This window comes from Chenopodium album, chromosome 10 (assembly GCF_948465745.1).
Source record: "Chenopodium album chromosome 10, dcCheAlbu1.1, whole genome shotgun sequence".
Taxonomy (NCBI): domain Eukaryota; kingdom Viridiplantae; phylum Streptophyta; class Magnoliopsida; order Caryophyllales; family Amaranthaceae; genus Chenopodium; species Chenopodium album.
The window spans coordinates 37,975,802-38,001,864 of record NC_137843.1 but is presented as its reverse complement, the minus strand read 5'-3'; the positions used below and the strand labels follow the sequence as shown (position 1 = coordinate 38,001,864).

General features: G+C 38.3%; 1 protein-coding gene and 1 pseudogene across 2 annotated transcripts; one reads left to right on the top strand and one right to left on the bottom strand.

Moving 5' to 3' along the window:
- The first annotated feature begins 1,460 nt into the window (after positions 1–1,460).
- On the top strand, positions 1,461–2,272 carry LOC145563914 (18.1 kDa class I heat shock protein-like; annotated as a pseudogene).
- A 1,201-nt stretch (positions 2,273–3,473) lies between these two features.
- LOC145563912 (uncharacterized) lies at positions 3,474–22,740 on the bottom strand. Of its 2 annotated transcripts, XM_081624305.1 has the most exons (11): positions 22,377–22,739; positions 22,193–22,287; positions 21,427–21,551; positions 20,542–20,683; positions 20,148–20,465; positions 19,901–20,048; positions 8,705–9,646; positions 8,353–8,594; positions 8,184–8,257; positions 5,182–5,317; positions 3,474–3,932 (listed from the first exon to the last, which is right to left on the bottom strand). In XM_081624305.1, the coding sequence occupies exons 4-11, from the start codon at positions 20,551–20,553 to the stop codon at positions 3,894–3,896; spliced, it is 1,911 nt and encodes a 636-aa protein (XP_081480431.1). In that variant the 5' UTR covers positions 20,554–20,683; positions 21,427–21,551; positions 22,193–22,287; positions 22,377–22,739; the 3' UTR covers positions 3,474–3,893. The 2 variants fall into 2 exon arrangements, with proteins under 2 accessions (XP_081480431.1, XP_081480430.1); XM_081624304.1 differs by lacking the exon at positions 21,427–21,551 and having other exon boundaries at positions 22,377–22,740.
- Positions 22,741–26,063: the final 3,323 nt, after the last annotated feature.

Here is a 26,063-nt window from a genome sequence, read left to right as displayed (position 1 = left end):
TTTCTGTCACCTCGCCATCGTCTTCGTCTCTGCCGTTGCCGTCTTCGTCTTCGTCTTCGTCTTTGCACGCAAGAAGATCAGTTCTATCTGTGCAGATTCAAGGCATATAATCCCTTGGTTTCTTTATTACAATAAGGAGATATAATAAGGGGAAGGTGGAGCAGAGAAACTGTCACCGGAATTGAGATCAGAAGGTGAAGAATTCATCTAATTTTTGAAAATGATGATGGTTTTAATGGCTCCTCGAATGATTAAAGCCGAAACTATATTGCAAGGAAATTTGTGAAACTATATTAATTTTTTTAATCAGATTTTTTTGTGTGAAAATTATTTTAGAACACTGTATTGAAAGTTACGAGTATTATTAGACTACTCCGTATTCTTGTTATAATTTTGAAAAAAAAATATTATGCAATTTTTATGGTAAAGTCGGGTTGCTAGATTCGGTCAAGGGTTATTAGGTCAGGTCAGGGGTTACTAGGTCGAGGGGTTACTTGGTCAGGGGTTACTAGGTCTGTTCAATGGTTACTAGGTTGGTTAAGGGTTACTAGGATGGAGGGGTTACTTGGTAAGAGATACTTGGATGGAGAGATTATTTGGTCAAGGGTTACTTGGACGGAGGGGTTACTTGGTCAGGGGTTACTAGATTGGTAGGATTACTTTTATCATTTGTTAACTAGTCACACTGTGTGGTCAACCACACACAAAACCTCATGTATATTAAAATAGGCCTAATAATATCTTACATGATTATATTGGCTTTTATATACTCCCTCCGATTTTAAATACTTGCTCCACTTTCTTTTTTCGATCGTTTTTAAATACTTGATCTATTTCCTTATTTGGAATTCTTTTATAATATTTAATTCATTTCTCTCACCTAGTAGACCCAATATAAATCATATTTTATTAATTTTATATTCTCTCTCTTCTAATTCTCTCAACTACTTTTGTTTTTTTATAATTTTTTATTCTTCTCCTACCCCATTATCTCCATTTTTTATTACTTTATCCAATTTCTCCTTAAATTCCGCGCATGGAAAAATGGATCAAGTATTTAAAAACATAGGGTGTAATAACTTAAAAAAAAATAGTCAAGTTGAAATGTGTATATAGTGTAAAAAGCCAAAATATTGCGAGTAATTTGAGACGGGAACGAATGGAATTTCATATGATACGAAATTCCATTTTTAGATTTTTAGTGATTTTTTATCATGGTCTTCTTAGTATGTATTTGTTGTTTCTTTGTTTTTGGTTCTCTTTTTATAGTCTTTTGTTATCCAAAAAAAAAAAAAAAAAAAAAAAAAAAAAAAAAAAAAAAAAAAAAAAGGACTTTTAAGTTCAATTATCTAGAGAAAGTCCACAATGTGCTTACATCAAAACAACTTATTTCCAGATCTTTCTACTAACACCTTACTATAACGTTTCACATACAAAGCAAAATCAGATAATACATCAAAGAAAAATCTAGATTCTCCTTGATGGCAACCGACTTCCTCCACTATAAATAAACCCATCATTCCTTAGCTTTTTTCTCAACATATCACTAATATATCATCAACAACAACACGGTATTTCTAGAAATCCTCTAATCAAACAAACTTCTTTCATTAATATTACAATCTTTATCACCCACATTGTTAAAAAATTAATACATTTATCTTGATCAAATTTGCATATGGAAAAAGTTGTAATTCCAGTTTTATTCCTAACCATCTTTGTAGGACTTGTAGTCCTCCCAGCGAAAGGGTTAGTGCCCTTCACAAGGACACTTTGGGATGAGCTCGACGATCCATTTCGAGTTCTTGAGCAAACTCCGCTTCCACTACCTAAAACCAATAATTTCGAATCCTTACGCCTTACTTTATTAGCTAGCTAAGGCGGATTGGAAATAAACTAAAAATGCTCACATTATTAGCCTTGACATTCCTGGCATGAAAAAAGAGGATGTCAAGATTGAGGTGGAAGAAAACAGGGTGCTTAAGGTAAGTGGGGAGAGGAAGGCAGAAGAGGAACACGAAGGCGATAAGTGGCACCGAGCTGAGCGTACAGTTGGTAAGTTTTGGAGGCAGTTTCGGTTACCTGCTAACGCGGATTTGGATCATATTAAGGCTCATCTTGAAGATGGAGTGTTGAAGATTACAGTGCCTAAGCTCGCCGAGGAGAAGAGGAGGGAGAGTAAGGTTATTGACATTGGTGTTGATAAGTCTAATGGTTAAGATCTTAAGGCTACCAAGGCTGATATGTAACATATTTTCTAATTGAATGTCAAATGTTTTGATTTACGAATTTTGTTTTGCTAATATTATGTAAGTAATTATGGTTGTATTACATACATTTATGTGTTTGTTTGGTGCATGCCTTTTAAGGGTGTGATTTTAATCTGTTTTTCCCAAACGTATACACTATATAATAAAAGTTTTCATTTTACTAATGTATGGTGCTGATCTTTATTAATGAAAATATGTAATTAGTGAATGATTGAGCAAATACACCATTTATGTCCCACACCTATTCTTTATCTACTACCTAATTACTCAATTAAACAATAGGAGAAATTTTGTGAATTAAGTTTTTTTAAAAAGGGGATGATTTATTTTCATCATGGAATAAAAAGAATTTGGAGAAACAGGTGTGGCAAACTGGCAACGACTCTTCTAAGCTTATGAACAATTCTAATAGTTGTAGTTAGGGACTTGCTTGCAATATTACATAATCCTTAGCTACTAGTTTAACTATTAGAGCTAGAAAATATAATTAGCTTAAGGCAATTAACTTGACAATAAAACAAATTTGAATAAATAAAATGAAAAGGTGTGGCCCATTTAAATAGTAAGTTATTAGCTAGCCATTAGAGCTAAAATAACAATTAGCTTAAAAGTTTATGTGGCATGACAATTAGCTTGACATTAGAATTGCTCTAAATACAACTCCCTTTGTTCCAGAAAGTTAGCGTTACCTTTCTAGGGTTACGTGTCGATTAATTTTTAATTTTAAATAATAAATTTTTTAAAATACATTTTTCTCATATATACATAATTTTCATGTAAGTATCCACATTTGTCAAAAACTTTATGTACTCCTAATACAACTTTCTATTTACAAAAAAATTCATCTACTCTCAATATAAATATTCTTATTTTCGAAGTTAATTTAATGCTTGATTTTCACTATCTCATTTGTCATCATTGACCATGAAAAACCACTAAACATAACCTTCTTTTAATTGGAAACGGAGAGAGTACTCGTAAAGAGTTAAATGGAGATACAAAGAGGATAAAGAAATGTAAAAGGGACAAAAAAAAAAAAAAAAAAAAAAAAAAAAAAAGAAAACAATATTGCCCGCAAATAATAATTAGGTTTGGTCATGAACATAAGTAATAAACTTGAGGCATTTTTTCAACATTTATTATCATATGAAACACAAATCCAACCTAAATAAACAGTTAATACTTAATTGAGATAATGTAATATAGAGTTTCTCATGAGAAAGTATTTCCTTTGCAATAAAAAAAGAATTGGCCAACATTTACAAAGTATACGATACTATAAGACTACCAGCTCATTGATAAATATGATAATTCTAATTGGTGAACAGGCGAAAATGTTGCTCTATACATATACCTCACTTTCTATTTGCTGCTAAATACATTATGGCAGAAGCGGGTCACATATTTACATTTCATTAAACTATACATATCTAAACTTAACTGGAAAAATATTGGTCTATAATAGAGGAGACCTGGAAAAGAAAGAATGAAATAATGAAAAAATTCAATTTTGAGTACCAATAAAGAAAAAATGATCAGATTGCACCAAGATATGTATGCTGATGAATATGTCTTTAGTTTCTACTTGAGTAAACAGTTAACAGATATCAGCCATCAGATATTTCACTCTATATGTCGAGGCTCTCTATTGGCATCCTCTGCCTGCATAAGTAAAGATTTAAATTCAGGTATCATAAGAAATAATATACAAGATACGAATTAGACACGTCTCTAAAGCAAATATGCTTGTTTTGCTAGAACAGATGTGAAGAAGTCTATTGGGGATATCATCAAACTTAGTAGCTAGATAGCCTGTATTGCATGAGTTTACTCGTTAAAAAGCCTGAAGATTTTTTAAAAGAGAATAAAGTATAGCCTCCTCCTTTATTCTTGTATAGCCTTCTTCTTTATTCTTGTAGATATCACATCAATCTCGATATATACAAGTATGTATTTCGTACATGGTAACACTAACAGAGAAGCAAGTAAAACCCAATGCCAATCTGACCAGCAGCAGTCCCTTAAAGAACATACCCCTATTCAATTGAAAGTGATATAGAGGTATAGTATACCCAAACACCAACATGGTAAATGTTAACGAGAAATGTAGTCGTGTGAACAGAGGAAGTAGTACAAAGTGATAAGAGGAATATTTTTACTAGAGGAAAAAAAAAAACAGAACACTGTTTAAGAAGTCTAAAAAGGACAGATTTAAAAGAGAAAAACTAAACTAAAACAGATGTCGGATGTTCCTTTATTATTAATGATAAGGGTGGGCTCGTGAGAGTTGAGGGAGGGAGAAGCTGAATAGATAAAGTAAACATGAGGGCCAAAGAGAATCACTGGTGCAGTGAGTAGGATGGTAATGATGGAACCTCCTACTTGCCAGTACCCACAACATATTAAAAATCCTCTTAAGTAAAGATCTGGATGGGAGAAATTTACCAAATAACATCTCTTCAGTTATTTTCTTCCAACAACAATTCTGTTAAATTCATCAAGTCACATACCAAGAGAATATAAGTGATTTGCACTCAGTTCTCAAGAATCTCACCCATTTTATGGCCCCAAAACCCCCAACCAAACAGGCTTGCAAATTCCATCAGTTTTTAGTTAATCATACTGCAGGATATTGACAATTGAGCAAGTAGGAGGGTGCCATGAAAAGAGATGAAAAGAGGAGAAGAATAACAGTTTAATCTTATCATTATTTACAAGAACATATTATCTGTAATCTACATAGCTGAATTGCTCAGGAACAATCTCATGATAGACCTAGCAAAATTTCAGTGCACAAGATGTTCATGCTAAAATGATAAGCTGACTTGCATAGTTGCATATTATTCGTTCAACATTAAAAAATAAAAAAATAAAATAAAATAAAAAAAAGCAAATGAAATAAGAGACTCACCGACTTTCGGGTTCTATGTAATTGTGCCTGCCGATGCAGATGAACATGCCTTTTTGTGTGATGAAGATTTATATGCTGTGATCGGCAACGTTGGCGAGATGGTTTCTGGACGAACTCCTTTAAGTGGTTATAAATACTGCACATCACAGAAGCCTAGTTAAATTATGCCAACAAAATGGGAATGATAAAAGCCCTGTGTACAATTCTCCCAGGAAAACCTACTCAGCATTTTATTTCAGGCTTAGCCTGAATAAGAGATTAATATGCCCATCTGTAGAATAAATCCCAGAAAGTCAATAATAGCACTAAAACACAAAGACAAACCAGCAGTAATATTAGCTATAACATTGTATTGCAGTATCATGTCAGCTAGACCTGGCAATCCTGACCCAGACCCGATGACCCGACCCATGACCCGAAATTGACCCAAAAACATTGACCCGAAACCCAAAGTTGACCCGACCCGATCCATACCCGACCCGAATGGAATTGACCCGATCCTGACCCGACACCGGAACTGACCCGACCCGAAGTTGACCCGACCCGAAATTGACCCGAATTGTTTGACCCGAACAGACCGGATACCCGAAATTGACCCGAACAAACCTGATACCCGAAATGTCGTGAACTAAAATTACCTTATAATTGAACTTAAAATGTCTTGTACCAAAAATAACTTAAATTGTTCATCTTTAATCGTACATAAGCTCATAAACTGAATTGGTAGTATTGTATAACAATAACAAAATATATACAGCGTATAAAATTATTGATTTGACCTTGATTCACAAATGAAACAACCCGAATATGACCCGAACAGATTTTGACCTGACTCGAATATGACCCGAACATACTTGGCCCGAAATTGACCTGACCCGAACATACCCGACCCAAAATTGACCTGACCCGAAACCCGAATTGACCCGACCTGACCCATACCTGACCCGAATGTTAGCTGACCCGAAATGACCCGATCCGAAAGTGACCCGACCCAGATGCGACCCGAATGGCCCATTTGGCAGGTCTAATGTCAGCTACACAGGCAAACTTCTCCAGCAGCACAAAGTAAAAGAGACGCAAGCTTTGTTTTACACTTTATATTTTATCATATAAAAAATATTACAGATATCCAAAATGAAGTACTTGAATAATTCACAAGATGGAGGAGAGTAAACCTAGGGGGATAAGTATCAAGGTGTCTATAATACATATTTTTTAAATCCCTCGGACTAGATTTTGTCGGTCAGTTGCTGAGTATGTGAAAGCCAAAATGAGATCCAATTGGATAGAGGGGTCCCACAGGCTGGTAAAAGAGTTGCAGTATATTAGCATAGAATTCTGCAACAATAATGTTGTATTTTTACCCCAAAGGTATATTTATTGCTTGTTTTGGGGGGAAAATATTAAAGGCCTTAATAATTCAGATTCAGCCGTAGAAGGAGATATACCAGTAGAAGAATACGAGAACTTACTATATAGCATCAAGAAGGTAACAGTCAAAGAAAATGCAGCAGCATGATGGCAGGTCTGATTATATTCCAGGATACAATATAAAGTCTACTGTTTCTGAGGCTTATCATCCTGTTAAAACAGTAAAGAGTTGATTTTGATCTGATAGACTGATACACAAAGGGGTTGTGTTTGGTACTGATTTGCAAATGGCTATGACTTGTTAAAGAGGAAGAGCAACTCAGACAATTATATAGGTTTACTGTTAAAAAGGAAAATGATATATTTAAGGAAAATTACACTTTATTAATCCCAATTTTGCCCAATTTACTTTGAATAATCCCAACTATCGATTATTCTGCAATAATCCCAACTTTCACTTTCGTTTTCTTCTAACAGTCCCAAAAACCGGTTACCCGTTAAAAAGGTTTTTTTTTTTTTCCAGTAATTAAGATGCCATGTGTCAGACTTTGATTGGTCCAAAAAAAAAAAACCAAAAAATAAATAAATAAATAACCATTAAAAAAAAAAAAAAAAAAAAAAACCAAAGCCATCCCTCTTTCCCAACTCCGGCCACCAGAAAATTATCACCCCATCCCCTCCTCAGCCCCACCGAGAACCACCCCTTCCCTCATCCACCACCATAACCGCCCCCAACAGCCACCCTCTCAGCCCCAACCTGCTGCCGCACATAACACAACACAATCTGCGGCCGCCGCACAGCACAACCCTCACCAAAATAGCTGCCGCACATCCACAATACAACCCACTGCCGCCGCACAGCACAATCCCCACCGAAAATGACCCTCCCTCCCTAGCCCCACCACTGAAACCGGCCAAAACCCCAAATCGTTGCCCTTAAAACCATCCCCACACCCCCCCACCCCCAAAACCGCCGTCACACCTCCGTCGACCAAAATTGCATAATGGGCAATTTTGAGGGGTGGGGTGGTTTCGAAGGCAAGGGTTTGGGTTTTGGCCGGTTTCGGGAGTGAGGCTGGGGAAGGGCGGTCGTTTCCGGTTGGGCGGTCGGGGAAAGGAGTGGTTTTGGCGGTGCGGCAGGGGATAGGAGGTGGAGATTGAAGTCCGAGAAGGTGGCTGACTTATTTTTTTTTCTTTATTGTTTTAAATTTTTTTGGTTTTTTTTTTTTGACCACTTATATGGTTACACGTGTCCAGCAACCTACAATAAAAGGTTGTTGACTTGTGTTGACCGGTTTGGGATTGTTATAAGAAAACCGAGGTGAAAGTTGGGATTATTGCAGAATAATCGATAGTTGGGATTAATAAAAGTAACAAAGTTGGGATTAATAAAGTGTATTTTTCCTATATTTAAACCTTGTAGGGGTCACGCGAAAATAAACCAAAGAAATCCTTCACTCAGGGAATTATTAGGATAAGGGGAGCAGCATTTTAGTTATATTTAGACACTGAAATATTATTATACTCTCTAGCAGCTATAGAGATATAAATACTACATTTATACAATCACTCAAAATTTTGAATGGGTATATATAGCTATGGTTTAATTGGAGAAGTTTTGCATTACATACCTAAGTCGATGCCTGTTGCAAGCTGTGAAGAAAGCAACAAAACCATTCAAAATGCTCCTAACAGCACGAAAAACCTACAAGATAAAATATATAGCTGTTATCAGACCAGGAAGAAGAGAGGATTAGAAAATTCAAGCTATGCTAAGCAAAATTTTTGCCATGTCAAAACCTTTGAGAACAAGTCATTCCAAAGTGAGCGCCACATTGAGACCTCATATGTTGTTTTTACAGTTGCCTTGGTAGTTGATGCAATATTGATTATGCTACAAGCAGATGACCACAACTCTCCAAACATTTCATATACAATGGTACAGACATAGGCTATGAAACTGAACAGTGCAAGGACCAAGCGAACTGGCGCATTAAAAATTTCCCAGCAGGCCCAAAAAATCGGCAATATGATAGAGATTGCTGCAACAATTCCAAAACAGATCATCATTACTTTTATCAAATCAATGCTCCACATAAACTATTACTATATTATCAACTACAGAAAAACCTTTTATAGGCTGATAAATTACCAGTGGTGTAGACGAATGAAATGAGCAACCAGATTGGCAATAAGACTATCTCGACTACACCGACAACAAAACTGTATGAAGTTCCGAGAACAATGCAGATGAATGAAAATAAGCTCTCTGACATCTCAATACACGCACTCCATAAGGGATGAAAGAATTTGGAAAATTCTATAAGCGGCTCAACAATTGGCTGAGCAAAAACAGAAAAAAATGATCTCATAGTATGTGTTATCATTAGAAGCCATTTAACAGCCTTCTCAAAATTATGCAAGAATAACATTGTCCCCAAATACTTGACCCTTGATGCCATCTCCCAAGTCTCTATCCAATCAAAGATAGGTCCAAGCAAACGAGATGCTGTTGCCTTAAGAAGTGGCACATTCTTGTATAAGTCGTAAAATCCAATCATAACAGTGGTAATTGAAATGATCACGTATAAAGCTCTGGCTAGAGGACACATCCACGGACGATAAAGATTGCAAAAGACAGGGTATGATTGAAGAAATATCACCCAAGATGGAAGCCCAGATTCTAAGAGAGTAAGCAAGCGCAGGTCACCCATAATTATGTCCTTTAATTTGAAAGGAAGATCTTTGTCATTGAATCTATATATAAGCAAGATATCTTTGTATTCAGTCGCTTCAATGGTATTCTCAAAATTCTCAAATGGGTCAAAAGTCCTCTTTGGAGTCTTAGGAGTTTCCTCAGAGTAGGTATCAGCTTCAATTCCAGAGCTGCTAGATCGAATGACTTTTCTTCTTTTATAAGGTACGTTTGAAGGTGGTGGTGTACGCAAGATACTAATGTCATTTTCTGATCCTGTGGGACATGCATCAAACCCAACTGTAATACCATAGGATGATTCATTCTCCACTACAGCATCATAAAAGCAAGTAGTCTCTTCATCAGAGAAATCCTCCTTGGCATCATGGAACACTTCATCTGTAAAAGATAGAAAAGTAATCAATGAAGATTAAACAAGAAGAAAATTGAAAGTTTCTAGAAATACAAAACTAGATCTTCTGCTTGTTAAACCAATCATAAGTAACAACTAGACACTAAAAGTGACTTCTAAATAAAGGTTGGCCATTGAGTATTTCAATTTTATAGGGAAATTTTATTTACTACCTGAACAGAAACCATTTATTAATAAAATATGCAGAAAAAAGCTCTTTACAGGCACCAACAACCCAATAGAAATCCCAAAGAAGCAGAGTTTTTTTTTTTTTTTTTTTTTTTTTTGGCAGGGAAGAAGCAGATTTTTAAAGGTCAAGATGTAAGAAACCTTACTCCTATATAGTCAATTATTGTAGAGAAGATATGTTACAAAAAAAAAAAAAAAAAAAAAAAGGCTTGCAATTCTATTTGAAATCAAAATTAAAATACGGAGCGGTTAAAATTTAATACTAATATGAGATATTTCTCTCCTTCATTCATGCCTTTTCTCTATCACTTGCAATTCTGTATGTGTGTGTGTGTGTGTGCGCGCGTGCGCGAGTGCGTGCGTGCGAGAGAGAGAGAGAGAGAGAGAGAGGGGTTATCAGTGGAGATTGAATAAGGAGGAAGGGAGATGAGGAAATTAAATCATGCAAAGGGATAAATTTATAGAAGGGAAAGAGATAGCAAAGTGGCAATCGAGATATAGGGTGGATAGAAATTTGGGTGAGATGCAAGTTTAAATATGCCAAACTAAAGAAGATAAAAATAGGTGGTGTTTTAAATGATCAATCAATCAATCAAAGCCTTAATCCCATAAGTGGAGTCGGCTACATGAACCAAAAGTGATTATTTCATATAGTCATTCACAAAAATCTTCTTCCTACATCACTTGCAATCAAATACATCATTCTTATTAAGGGGTATTTTTACCCCCTTTTATAGACAAATGAGAGGCCAACAAGTGGACCAATTATAAGCCGACACGTGACATCCTGCTTAGCTAAAAAGAGCCAATTAGAGCATAAAACGTGGCCTAAAGAGAAATATCAAAAAATGAAGGGCTCAAAGCCCATTAAGGAAACATGCCTAGCATGAAAGAAACCCTAATACACGTGTCAACCACGTATAGGGCAGCCGATCTTCCTAGGTTATGAAACCCTAGGAGCATGACCTCCCACTTCCCTATAAATACCCCATCATTTCATGATAGAGAGCAAGAACACACAATTCCCAAAGGCACTCTACCCAAAAATATGCTCTCATTTCTCTCTACTTTCTCTCTCTAAAATTCCGTTTCCGGTCACTAACTTGGTCGTCAGAGGCGGATCTTCGGTAAACCGGAGATTCGTTGTTTTGCAGGTGTTCAGGCAGTACGACGGTACGATTGTTCCATCCTGGATCTGTCTCCTGCGGGAATCCATACCCCCCCTTCAGGAAATCACAAAAATCCCTAAAACATTTGACACCGTCTGTGGGGAGGCACATCTGGAATGGCACTTAGCCATAAACAAACACCTTCTCAAGAAATAGAACTCGTCGTTACATATGTAACCCGATGTGGGGGCAAAGATGTAATTATCCCAGATCGTCTGGATTGTCACTTCATTCTCAAGAGAATGGGACCCACTCGTGTCTGAATGCAAGATTTGGGCGGCAAAATCAAACATCGTTATTATGATTGAAAAAAAAATTGCCGCCTAACCTGATGCATTGTTTTTATGAGCTACATGCTACAAAATACATACATCAACACCAATAAGCCGGGTACAAATGAAAATGTTGAGTGCAACCAAAGTCGACACAAGAAAAGCATTTGAATGGCTAGATTGTCAAGCCCCTCTATGGCTGTTCGAGCAAAATTGAGAAGCTTGCTTACACGAGCACAGCCACTCGTATAGGCAGCCAAGCAGCTTGTTGGAGCAAAATTGAAAAGCATGTTGACACGAGCATAGCTACTCGTACAAGGCAGCCAAGGTACGCACAAAATTGAAAAGCTTGCCTACATAAGCATAGCTACTCGTACAAGGCTGCCTTTACGAGCAAAAAGGCATAAGGGGGTGGCCGAGTAAAAATTCAACAAAAGCGCACCGAAGATGAACAACTCGGCCACACCTACTCGAATGTCTAAGCACCCAACCCAAAGAGGGGCACAATTGACAGGCTGAGTAGAATGTGAAGCAGGGGCATTCCCTAGCTAAACAACTCGGCCATGAAGACCAAACGGTCGATGAATCCATCCGGTCCTATAACGGACGGACGGATGAACATCAGGAAGTCTTAAAAATCGCCAAGGTATTTTTACCCACGCGAGGCAAGGGCATGCCTAGGCGTACGAGCCCTTGGAAATTTGCAAGTTGAGAAAATACTTGAAATTTCATGAGTACGTCCGGGAGATAGCGTCAAAGGACGACTCAATACCAACCCAAAAAAAAAAAAAAAAAATAAATTAATATATATATATATATATATATATATATATATATATATATATATATATATATATATATATATATATATATATATATATATACACAAAAGTATACAAGCTAAATGGCCAATTATTAGATATAAAAAAAAAACAAGAATAAAATTTTGCAAGTGGAGTACATGAGTTAGCTGGCCAAATTTGCCGCTTACTACAAGTATATATTAATTTATATATACATAAAGGAGCATATTCCCATCCACTTGCATTTGACTAGCTAACAAAGCTAAGGCCTAAAGTGCCATTACTTTCGGTCAACAAGATTCTCCATTAAAAGCATTATGGCCGAATGAAAAATATGTTAATCAAGGTTGGCCGAGTTGGAAGCTAAACCGAGCTGCTTGGCCGAGCATCCTAGCAGCATGGCCGAGAAAAGAGGCAAACTATGCCCTTCAAAACATAGCAGGTTGGCAACAGTATGGTAGGTGCATCCCGGTTGAGCAACTAGCTAAGACTAGCAACAGTTGTATTCCAGCCTGGCCGAGCTGCCTAATCGAGCACCTAATTGAGCATAATTGGCCGAATAAACATACGAAGCATACCCTCGCAAACATAGCAAGTCGGCATTAGTATAAGACGAGCTGCCCTCCGGCAGCGAAGCAGCATGTGTTCACTTCTATACGGCCATAGCAGGCAGCCTGGCCTGATCGAGTTGGTTGGCCGAGCTGCTATTAAGCTCGGCAATTGAGCAGCTCGCTTCTAGACAGCAACTCGGCAATTGAGCAGCTAGGCCGAGTAGCATGGCCATGTGTCGGGCCAAGCTGCCCTTCCCTTGAAGCCTCATGTTCTGAGTTCAATACGGCCAAGCCCTTCCATGGCTGGCCGAGCATAGCAGCCAGCAATCTGGCCGAGTTGCAACTCAAAGACGCATCATGTTCTTGATTTTAGGCGGACAACAATCTGTCCAACTGCTTGTCCAAGTGAAACCAAAGACCTCACCTTTGCAAACATAGCAACTCCGCCGGGTTGCCTACCAAGCAGCCTGACTGAGGTGCTCTCTGACGAAGTAGCTGCCTGGACGAGCAACAGTCTGGCCGAATAGACTCGGCAGCGGCAGCGTACAGCAACAGCAAGTATGCCTAGCAAACAGCATGTCCGAGTTGCCATTCAAAGAACCACCATGTTCTTAAAAATAGGCGCCCAACAACCTTGACAAGCTCCCCCAAGAGGCCGAGAAAAATTTCGAGCAAAGGATTATCTAATAAATTTCAGGCGGACAACTAAAATAGAAGTTCGCCTTTCATCTACTTGACGAGGAAGAAAATCGTTAAAAATAAGGGAAATGATTTCTACTAGTCGGGCTCACAGTGTCAGAATGCTTCATAAAATACCTTTTCGGAAATGGAAATGGGCCAATGAGTCTAACCACCGCTACGCCGTGATTGACAGGCTTTTTTAGCCATTCGAGTTTGTTTAGGGCCCGAAAATGGCCTTCAAACATTTTTTCGAGATAAAAAAAGATGAAAAAAATTGAACGGTGGCCGAGTAAAAAGGCAGAGTATGCCTTCCTCTGCGTAGCAAGTCGGTCGATAGCAGCATTACCTTGGCTGGCCGAGCTGCCATCACGCAACCCACCAAATTCTTGCTTTCATAGGGCCATCAATTTGGCCGAGCTGCAGCCTTGCCGAGTTGCCGTCAAGCTTGGCTGAGCATAGAAAGCTCCACAGCAGCGACATAGTAGGCTGGACGTCTGACTGAGTAGTTAGTCGAGCAAACACTCGGCAGCAACAACCCAATAGACAGGCCGAGTCGCACATCACAGAAGCATCACGTTTCCATTTTTAAGCGGCTAGCATTTTTGCCGAGTGATATGCGAGATCTCACCCTCGCAAGCATAGCTGGTCGGCCATGACTTGGTGTCCGACTCGCCTTCGACAAATAGACCACCTTAGCAATTCTATGCGGGTCAACAGCCTGGCGAGCTGCGTGGCAATACTCGGCAGTAGTAGCCTGGCCGATGCCTGGACGATCAGCAAGAGCCCATGTTCCTAAATTCAGAGAGCTAGCAATATGGCCGAGCTTCTTGGCCGAGTGAAATAGGAAAACTCGCCATCCGAAGCATAGATGGTCGGCCAACGCTAGGTGTCCGATCAGCCTTCAAGCTCAACCTTCGAGTTCGTTTAAGGCCCTAAAAAGGCACTTAAACATTTTTCGAGCCAAGTAAAATATACAATTCAATTTAATGAACGAGTGTCAAGACCGAATGGTGGTATTACCATGAGGCGACATCATTATTATGAATCAGAATATTGATTGCAAACAAAATAATAATAATAAAAAAAAACCCCTATCCGAGCTTCCTGGCGAAGTGAATAGTTGGTCGAGCATGGCTAGGAGTCCGAGTTGCTATTAAGCAAAGAACCTCCTAACCAATTTTAGGCGGACAGGTTCTAAATCGGCCATGGCTAAGTGTCCGAGTTGCCACTTAGCAAAGGACCACCTTCTCATTTTTAGGCGGACGTTGTTTTGCAAAGCAAGGTGGCCGAGCTGCTAATTAGCAAAGGACCACCTCATTTTTACGCTGACGTTGTCTTGCCAAGCTAGGTCACCGAGCTACTACTTAGCAAAGGACCACCTTCTCATTTTTAGGTGGGCGTTGTCTTGCCAAGCTAGGTGGTCGAGCTGCTACTTAGCAAAGGACCTCCTTCTCATTTCTAGACGGCCTTTGCCTTGTCGAGCTAGGTGGTCAGGCAGCTATTGAGCAAAGGAACCTCTTTCTCATTTCCACGCGGCCTTTGCAAAAGAAGTTAATTAGCATAAACAATTCCGCACCAAGATAGAATAGCTAGCTACTGGTACCCTTGCCGAATATGGATATGAAGCCGAGGTGGCCATAAAAATGAAGCTAGCTTTGAAAAAATAGGCGACTTGCCAAGCATATGGCACAACCATTGCCAAGTGGGCAAGAGCTAAGGCCGACCAACATCTTGTCCAAGCACACGTTGCGTGTCATCTTTTGAAGATGGGCATGCAAGACAACTCTAAGCCAAGATCATAGCTACTTAGTAAGATGGTTGAGCTTCCCTTTATTGAAGCCTACCTACCTCACATTCAAATGGCAATATTGCTAGGTGACGTGCACATTGCTAGTGGACGACCCTCTTCAAAAGACTAAGCGGTCGACAGCTAACTGGTTAGCTGCCGGCAGCCGATTGTTAAAGATGAGCAGGGGCTAGACGACACACATGTCGAGCTTCCAAATGAAGAGTCCAGAGGCTTGTACAAGGGGCATCAAACGAGTTGTCCAGACTTAGTATGCTCCAACCGAATGGCATCGCTGCCGAGTATCTAGCAACAGCAAGGGCAAGGCATTAAGGTCCTACACAAATCATGCAGTCTGCCGTATGTCGGCATGCAATATCTGAAGTTGGGCCTCTTGAGAGTCGTCCAAGACCAGGCGTGTCCGAAAACAATCAAACAGACATGAGGCTAACCAAGCGTAAAATCCTAATGGATAGGGGCTAGTACGCAAAAGATAGCAAAGCAACTGATCGAACTTGCCGATGCATGAGCCAAAAGGCCTAGCTTGTGCAAACAACCTTCCTTTAGGAAGATAAATTAGAAAAGTCAAAGTGCCGACGAGCTAATAAGCAAACAACCTTCCTTTAGGAAAATGAGCGGCACTTGTGAGAAGCCAAGTGGACGAGGACCATTAGGCCTCGACTTATTTCTAAAGACCGCAAGCGGCAACAAATTACTAAAGCCTAATGCAATTAGGGCGAGTAGGCCCTCCATGAATTCAAGATGCCTACTAAGTGTCCGACCATCTACGCAAGCATTCATTGCTCACAAGATAACTCGGGTATCATGACAATATAATCAAGTCGATAATCAAAGATATAATAAAGCCTATCAAAGAGAAGATAGGGCAACTCCTTCTAATTTTTGAACGGCCTTATTACTGTACCAAATGCGAGCCATCACATTTCATTCAAGTCTTTGAAAGACAAGCCACCCCATTGGGGCAATAAGGAAAGACTAAGGTCCAAACGTTCCTTATTGAGTAGCCACTTCATGAAATTTAGGATAAAGGTCCCTTAGTATGAGGCTACGGCCCAACAAATGTAAAACGTATTAATACCTTCGGATAAGCCTCCCTCAATAGGCAATATACAGATCTTTATATGGTACAAGCGTATATTGAATGGCTCCTTCATCCGAGCAAGTACAAGAACTCTAGAAGAGGTTGAGTTGTTCATACATCACCCCTCCAAGCTAAGTCTGGGTAAGACTTGGCATAAAAAAGAGCAAAACGGCACATGTGCCGAGCTCCTATGAAAGGAGTAAGCCGAGATGGAAGATACATACGGCAACATTGCCAAGTATAATTCCATACCGAGTATAATACTAAAGATTTACTCGGAAAAACACATTGTATAGCTTAAAACCCCAAGTAAAAGGATTCTAGGCGGCAGAAATGTCAAATAGAAATCTCAAAGGTACTCTAAAATGCGGGAATTCTAAGCCTATGCGACAAATAAAATTCCAAAAGCAAGGGCAAGAAGTGACAGATGGTCATCTTTCGCCCTAACTAAGTCTGAGCCCAATTGAGTTATAAGTGACAAGGGCATAGGATGAAACTTCTCGTTAATAAGAACTTGAAATTATTGAGAGGGACAAAAAGATAGTGTCAATTGACCTCTCAAAGGTTAATCCAAACGACTAAAAAATCGTTGGACGCCTAGAAAAGACAAAGGAAAAGTCATCCCACATGGCATGGAGAGGAGACTAAGAATCTCGGCAAGTGCTATATCTAACTCGGCACAGACACGAGGCAAAGCCCCTCGGCAAGTGTTAAATGTTTCTCGGCATTTGCCTAGTCCAAGTTAATTGAAACCTTATAGACTAGATGCCGAATGAATGCAAAAGAAGCATCTAAGCCTAATTGGCCATTAAAAGAAGTGTCTAAATGACATATATCTTTTAACAAGCCTAGGTCCAAAAATAATCCTTAAAAGGGATAGACCAAAATAGGGCAAACCTCATTCAAAAGAATAAGAGAAAATCGAAAAAGCTTAATAGCCAATCAAACCTTATAAGAAGGTATTTTAAGTGACCCATTAGTCGCAAAGACAATCGAAATGGGGCTTAAAAGTATAATGATCGGCATATGTCTAGTTCAAGGGCAATCATTATTATGATTGATTAACTTAGAAAATATCATACCGCCAAGGTATAAAAATTTTCCAAGTTAATCAAACCTTTTTAATTGAACTAGACATGATGCCGAATTTAAAGAAGTTATAAATTCATTTTCGAGAGGCTTAATCCCTCTTGAGAAGAGAAATCATCCCTCTCGAGGGGCTTATGATTAGGGGTATTTTTACCCTCTTTTATAGACAAATGAGAGGCCAACAAGTGGACCAATTATAAGCCCGACACGTGGCATCTTGCTCAGCTAAAAAGAGCCAATTAGAGCATGACACCTGGCCTAAAGAGAGAAATCAGAAAATAAAGGACTCAAAGCCCATTAAGGAAACATGCCTAGCATGAAGGAAACCCTAATACACGTGTCAACCACGTATAGGGCAGCCGATCTTCCTTGGTTATGAAACCCTAAAAGCATATGACCTCCCACTTCCTATAAATACCCCATCATTTCATGATGAAGAGCAAGAACACACAATTCCCACAAACACTCTGCCTAAAAATGCTCTCACTTCTTTCTACTTTCTCTCTCTACAATTCCGTTTCTGGTTACTAACCTGATCGTCGGAGGCGGATCTCCGGTAAACCGGAGATTCGTTGTTTTGCAGGTGTTCAGGCCGTACGACGGTACGAATGTTGCATCCTAGATCTGTCTCCCGCGGGAATCCATACCCCCCTTCAGGAAATCACAAAAATCCCTAAAACAATTCTTAAGCAAATCCATATGCCTCATATCCTTCCTAACTCTTTCCAATCAAGTCATTTTCAATCTCCCTCTAACTCATTTAACCTCTCCATGATCTCACTCTTCCACTCTTTGTACCGGGGCACCCTGGGGTCATCGTCTTACACGTCGAACCAACACAAACTTAATCATGTGGGCCACGTTTTGATCAATCTCACCATTTTTTTTATGATCGACCCAATATATTTAAAACACTCACTCATGGTCAATTCCTTTCTGTCCAAACTCACTACATCATTGCTCGTCCCCCTTTATGTACCAAATCGACATACCAAATATTCGGTCTTATTCCAACTTAGCTTAAACCCTCTAAATTCCAACCTTTGCCTTCATTACTCCAATTTGGCATTATTTAACAATTAAAACAATAAAGGTACTAACTCTCATATTGACAACAGACACACATTACAAACCAAATGAAGTGCACCAATAGCAACAACGACAATAAAGCCTTAGTCCCAAGATCAATATATGGGGCATGCCATTGATACCAAGATCACATAAAATAAAAAAATTAAAAAATTAAAAAAAAAAAAAAAAAAAAAAAAAACCCCATAGCACTCATCCACTTCAACCAACCTGCTTTGATTGTATGAGCAACATCTCCATCCAATTATTCATCCTTTTATATGATGTATCCTAGAATCAGAATATTAACTTAGTTAACAACCTTACAAACATTTTTCCATCTTAACAGCAAGGCAGAAGCTAAGGTTTCCCAGCAATAGGTTTAGGCAAATCACTAGATTTATAGATCAAATTTGGATTCTACAGTTCTACATAATTAATTTTCTAGCACTATTATCATCTCTTTACCCCTCCATGTAGCATATCAGTAGTAAATTAGTAATTGTTGTTGAATTATTTAGAGTATTGATGACAAATTTTCATGTGTTTTGATTGAATTTCTTAGGTTAAGGTGTTGAAATTCAATTAAACAAGTAAAAGAGCAATTTGTATCTTGGTTTAGAGAAGTGTTCCTCCGCCCGGTGGCGCGCCCGGCAGGGCGAGCCACCGCCTGTTAAGGTGGGTCTCCGCCCGCTAGGGCGTGAGAGCAAAGAAAAATTAAGCGTTGTCACCGCCCGGTAGGGCCATCATCGCCCGGCAGGGCGAGAGCCATCGCCCGGTAGGGCGGGTCCGGGTCTCCGCCCGATAGGGCACGAGAGCACCCAAGTTTTTCTAGGTTGCTTGATTTCTCTCGCCCGGCAGGGCGAGCCACAGGATGCGGGAGCCAATATTGACAATTATTCTTCAGTTATGCTTGGTTTATTGCTCTTGATATAAATATGAGAGTTTATATTGATGATAAAAACTTCAAGAAATCAGTTTTATTTTCTTATTCTCTTGAAACCTATTGCAAGTTATTGTTCATCATAAAAACACAAAAGCTTATTTACATTGTAATGTAATCATCCTACTTGAGATTGCAATTGTTCTTCGTTGTATCTCCAGAGTAAATTTCCGTGATACTTGGTTGTAGTATAGGGTCGGAATTATACTTTGGGGAAAGTGATCCCGTTCAAGCCTCGAAGATTTTACTGTTAATTTCATTTGCAATTTTCTTTGTGACCCTTGTAAACACAAAATCCCCAACAATTGTCAAAGATGTCAAAATAAATGAGGCACATAGCTAAAATCACAAACTTAGGAATCAAAAGCATGTATCTTATGTCAGCATAGCACCCTGATTCATCATTAAAAGACAACAATCTCAATGAAGTATGAAAAAACTAAGCTACTATCTAGAGACTTAACATAGCATGTAGGCAACATGATTTCCTACTGTTCTGCTCACTAACTCCCCCCACCTCACCCAAAAAAAAAAAGTAAAAGAAAAGGAGAAGATATCTGGAAATGAAGTGTTGTTTGAAAAGGTTACCAGCAATAGATAGAAGATAATCTTTCAAAAGATTCTGCTCATGCTCTGTCCCTGAGAACCAAGAAGAAATGCAGCCTACAGCTTGCATTATACTGTTAAATTCCCATCTTCTCATAAATTTGGTTTCTATTGCCAAAGATGTGTCAGTCTGCAAGCAAATGTAATATATCAACGAATCAAATAAACGTAATTTATATTACATAGATACGAATAGCTAATCTAACAAAAGGAAACAGAGAGGAAAAACCTGTAGTTCATTTAGATAATTGATACCACGAACATCATCCCAAGAGACTTCAAATATAATCAACCCAAACAAGGTCCTGTGGAGCTCCCGATTTAACTGCAAGGAGTATTTAAGCTTCTTTACGGGTAACAGAGCCCTCTTTTGTGATAACGTGGCAGCATCAATCAGCGAAAACCATCTCTCTGAAATCTTTGAATTAGTAGACTTGGTGCATTGGTTAGAATTAGTTGCTTTGTTGCTAGCCTTTTTCTCTATTTTCTCTTTACCAGCATTCCTCTTTTTACGAGCACTACTATTAGCAAATGGGGACAACCTGGACTGTGCCAAAGCAAAGACAACTCTGTCAGGTCTGATTTGATTAGCACGAGAGAACAAGGCCATGCATTTATATTACCTTAGTAACCATCAATTGCCACAAGTGCGCACGACGTGATCCAAGACCTTCAAGCCATGGTCTATTGTCCACTAAAATATAAAATGTGTCGCTCTCAGTAGCCAGGAAAATGTTGAGGTGGGAAAGATAAGACTGCAAATCCCTGCAATATAAAGCAAAGCCAACGTAGCAAAAAGAAAAAGATGTCTTAGTTCTTATAATAAATAAACCAGTAAATTTCATATAGCTCGATGAATCTAATACGAGAAATTGGCATGGCTTAAAGGAAAGAAAAGAGTTGACTGACTAACTCAGTTCTAATAAGCTCATAGAATAAATAAACATGAGAGAACAAGGCCATGAGCTTATATTACCTTAGAGCATCCACAATGGTTGTGCATAAGAACCAGCTAGCAATATCTAAATAATTGCTAGCTACATGCTAGCCATTGTGGAGCTACAACCTTTTGTAGCTAAGTCAAACTACATAGCTCTATAGAGATATGTAGTTTTACTTCACCCAATGCTTTATATTTATTTGTTTAATACTTCCTCCGTTTTTTAATAGTTGCAATATACACTTTTTCACGGTATTTAAGAAAAGTGAGGTTCACATGTTATAATACACTTTAAAATGGGGTGGGAGGTTGTTAGGAGTATACTTTAGTGGGCCATGTGCTTTAAATAAAGGAAAATAGTGAAACTTTTCCCAAAAATAACTTTTCTTTCATGTTGAATTGTGACATTGTCATCTCTTGACTCTTGCAGATTGCAAATATAAATACAGTTCAGTATGATTTTTCTAACAGGGGTGCATATAAGAACAATTTGTACTTCAAGAATTGCTTTAAGTGAGCAGATTCAGTGTTTCAAAAAAAAAAGTGAGCAGATTCAGAAGAGACATACCCATCTACTGCATGCTACAAAAGTCATCTTTCCCTTTTTCATTGTATCTTATAACAAGCAAAGAGAGATAGGAACCCCTCTCAAAAGTCCACACTCGACGAGCCCACCATTGAGCTCCTAAGAACCTATTCCACCAAAACTCCATATAAGTCACAAGTTTTCCTAATTAGCCTCTTGTTGAAAATAATTATATACACCCGGGTACCCAAGAGTAATTTTTCCTCATTTGATGATTAAATGGGCAATAATCATTAAAATGAGCAAACAATACCCTTAGGTGCACCATGCACCCGGGTGTACATAACAAACTCTCGCCTCTTCTTGGGGACTAGCGGCGACACTCTTGGATCCCAATCTGGGTTTCAGGCAATTCATACGACATCCAAACCATTGCAAGACAAGCTTGTTTGATCATGATATGCATACATTCACTTATACTTTATCTCATTGCATCATTATAAAAAATAAAATAAATAAAAACAAAAAATAAATTAAAAAAAAAAAAAAAAAAAACACTTTATCTCAAGATTATTGCTTTATTATAGTTGAAGCTGTAGGAAAAAAAAATAAAAATTCACTCTATATAATTGAAACTCACAAATGTTCTTTAGCCAGATATTTCGAAATCAGGACGACATTACTTATTTAGTATCAACTACAAGTGATAATTCCCGCTATTTAAAGTTTGAAAACAAAAAATTAAAATCATAATTCAGTTGAAACTATAAATTTAGGGGGGGAAATGAGATCAAAGTTGTAACATTACCCGATTTGCAAGCTTGTCAAGGGGAAAATATATTGTCCATTATCTAAATTCCCCATCAAAATCTTCCGAATTTTCAGCCAATTCACCAGCAATCACTGCCCAATTTCAACCAAAATCTTAACAAAAAATTCCCAAATTTCAAGAATTTATCCAAAAATAAATAAAAAACTAAAAAATCACTTACCAAAAAATTGTTGAATGCAATGACAAGGAAAGTGACGAGAGGAGCGAGAAAAGGCATGACCGCCAAACTTCATACCATAATTTAATTGAATTGAAATGAATGCAATCATAAATTAAAGTGATAATTATACAGTGCACAAAAATCTAGAATCAGAAAAGTTATTAAATTGAATTAAATGAAACTATAATTAATGAAATAATGAAGAGAGAGAATTAAGGTTAGCTTGTAAGAAGTGGAAAAGTGAGAAGAGGTTAGATAGATGCCTCACGTCAAAAACACTCCATTAAAGAGAGCTTGAAAGAGAAAATGATGTATTATGAATCTATGATTGATTAGGTAACAGCCGCAAAGATTTGTACTACGTATTTTGTCTGCTGGTATTTGTATTTTTCTGTTATTTTTTTAACAATAATAATTAAAGATAGATGAGATAGAAATGGGAGGTAAGTCGGTTGTTAATTATAGAATGGTGAAATTTTCAGAGGATATTCTCTAGGATATATTCAGAAGGGAGAGTGGGAAGCGGGGTTCTCAGCCTCTAGTACTAGAGGCGAGAAAGGCTCTAGCAGGGGTGTAATTGTAATTTTGCATGTATGTTTTTAAAAATAAAAGCAAATTAGGGAAAAGGAAAAGGGATCACGTGCAGCATCAAATAGCATAACGGAAAACCGTATTCTCAACAATGAGGTGAAAATTTTAAGCGCCAAGAGAGTTAGAAAGTAGCTAGACAAAGTGCTTTCGTAGAACGAAGCATTTTGGCGACAAAGGAATCCGGCTGGTGGAGAGTGGCCGGCAATGGAGGAGGAGGGTGTTCAAGGCGTCAAGCGTCCACTAGAGCTTGTAAGCCGTTGTGTTACGTAGATTACAATTCAGGGTTTATATTTTTGGAATTTGTAGTAAATTTAGATCTATATAATTGTTGAGTGAATGTGCTTCAATTTGTATAATAATGGGTAATTGTTAAATGCTATTTGTGTGAGTGAATTTGTGTTGCATTGTTTTGTTGTGGTAAATTTTTTGCAATTTGTTGAACCTGTTAAAAATTGATTGAAGATTGTTAAGGTTTATGTAATTACTTCATTTGTTAAATGCTATTTGAAGTCTAGATATCTCCATTAGAGATGGGAACTTGAAACCCGATTAACATTGCTCCAGTATGTATTTGTTGTTAGCAAACTTTTGCAGTTTGTTGGAATTTTCTTTCTGCTACAAATTATATGGTATATTATTATGTTATGTTGGCTTTTTTTTATGTAATTTATTTGTTTGTTGGGAAAGGAGTAAATTAGTTACATGAACTATCTGCAGAACATTGAGTTGGTTGAAAAAGTAAATTTGGAAAAGGATGGTGATTGTTGTTTGGATGATGACGAGTTGGGTGACAATGAGGTTGAGGTTGAGGTTGAGGAGGTGTTTCTTAGAGAAGGTGGTGATGAGGATGATTGTATGATTACTGGTTTTATTGAAGGTGGTGAAGAGGATGATTGTATAATTACTGGTGGTACTCGATTTAATGATGAGCGAGTGCGTGTAGGGGAAAATGTCGTGGATGAGGATGATGGTGGTTGTTCTTTCTAAGAAAGTGGATGCACCTGCAGTTGGAATGAACTGTATAGTTACTATAGGGAGTACGGGAAACAGGAAGAATTTGGTGGTAGGAAGCCTAATAAGGATGGGTCATCATCAAAAAATGTCTGCAATATGTTGTGTGGAAGTATGAGTCCTATGGCACAACAAAGTATAGGAGGGTAGTAAAGGTTAAGAAGGTAGCTATGACGCACGACCCTTTGGTGAAAAGAAAGCCTAAGAAGTGTGAGTGTCTTGTTGTTTTGTATGCGTAAATGAATGAGTTTGGTGAGTCAAAGGCTGTTAACGTAAATAACAGTCATAATCACACAGTGAAACCCCAAGACTCAAATCACATTTCAATGTACAAAAAAGACAAAATAACCAAGGCGGTGGAGAAGAGAATTGACAATGATTATGGGGCCGGATCTACTATTCCGCATATTTACAATAATCTAGCACACCAGCGAAATGGATATGAAAATGCGGGGTTTTAAAAAAAAAGACATGTATAATATTATGAATAGGAAGACACGGTTGAAGTTGAAATATGGAGATGCGATGGCTATGCTTGAAAATTTCCAGAAAAATGACTGAAGATAACCAGAATTTTTACCATATGCAGCGGGTTAACGAGTTGGGGAGGTTGAAGGATGTCATGTGGGTTGATGCGCGTAATAAAGTTGCATATCAAGATTTTGGTGATGTGGTTTGTTTTTATTCAACCTACAAGAACAATAAATATCAAATGCCCTTTTCTAATTTTGTAGGCATCCACCGTCACGGTCAAAGTGTGCTATTAGGTTGTGCGTTGGTGTCTCATGTGGATGTAGAGACATTTATGTGGCTACTTAAGACTTGGCTCGCTTGTATGGGGGGGGGGGGGAAACCCTCAGCTGCTATAATGACTGACCAATAAGATGCAGCGATGAGAAAGGCAATCGTTGAGGTATTTCAGAAGCCCATTACATATCACCTATGATGCATGTGGCATATCATGCAAAAATTTGCAAACAAGCTTGGATCTTTGTCCAAAGATCAACAACTGAATGAGGTCCATAAGAATGTTATATATAACAGTTTGACTCCGGAGGAGTTTGAGGCATCTTGGATGGGTGTCATGGAGAAGTACAAGCTGAAGGAAAAAATAATGTTACTCTTGGTTGGAAGGTTAGTTTTGTAGGTATTTTTGATATGTTCAATTTCAGTTCCGATGTTTTTTTACGATGGACTTGTTTACTGCAGTTTGGAAAAACTTGTTATCAGGTTTATTTAACGAGCGGAAGATGTGGATCCTAGCTTATCTAAAACATGTTTTTTGGGCCGGAATGCAAATAACCCATATAATGGAAAGCATGAACAGCTTCTTTGATGGTTATGTAAGGAATAGCACGCACGCAGCTGTTCTAGTTTGCTCCTAAATATTGCAAGGCTATGGAGAGTATGGCGAAGGATGAGCATGTAGGAGGCTGATGCAAACACCAGACGGTTTGTTCACCCTTTAATTTCTGCATTAGCTATGGAGCGTGCGTTCCAGAAAGTGTACACGGACGCAAAGTTTCAGGAAATTCAGATTCAATGCCAGAGGCTGATTTATTTGACTACTCGGTCCAAAAGGAACATATTAGAGAGTTTTGTTAAACATGTGATTGAGGGCCGAGTATGGTTGTGGTCTAACTTCCTCAAGAGAGAGGTTCCTATTCGAGATAAAAACGCACTGTGGTGGTAACATTCTGTTTGGAAACGGTGTTTTCAGAGTGTGATTGCGAGTACTTTGAATGCCACACGATACCTTGTAGTCACATTATGAAAGTGTTGGATCTGCATTCGGTGAAAAAGATGCCGAATTTTTTCTTTCTTGACAGGTGGCAGAAAAATATTCATCGGAAGCATACCATGGTAAAGGTTGCATACCATGATCCCTATAGAACAAAAGAGGTGAAGGTGGTATGATAAGGCAATGGTTTCTTTGGAACCTGCTTTACTTAGAGCCAGTATGTTTAAAGATTTGATTGAGTACCTGTAGACACCTAAAAATGTCTCCCCAAAACCAAACTTGATGATGAACAACCTTTCACCTCCATTATTGTTCAAGTTAAGTATTTAGTCTTGGAATTCTTA

Excerpts from the sequence above, each read along its gene's own strand:
- LOC145563912 (XM_081624304.1), bottom strand. The coding sequence starts at position 22,248 with ATGGGGAATTTAGATAATGGACAATATATTTTCCCCTTGACAAGCTTG. Across the intron at positions 5,318-8,183 it reads TGCAACAGGCATCGACTTAG|TATTTATAACCACTTAAAGG; the intron begins GTATGTAATGCA and ends TGTGATGTGCAG. Across the intron at positions 3,933-5,181 it reads TACATAGAACCCGAAAGTCG|GCAGAGGATGCCAATAGAGA; the intron begins GTGAGTCTCTTA and ends TTACTTATGCAG.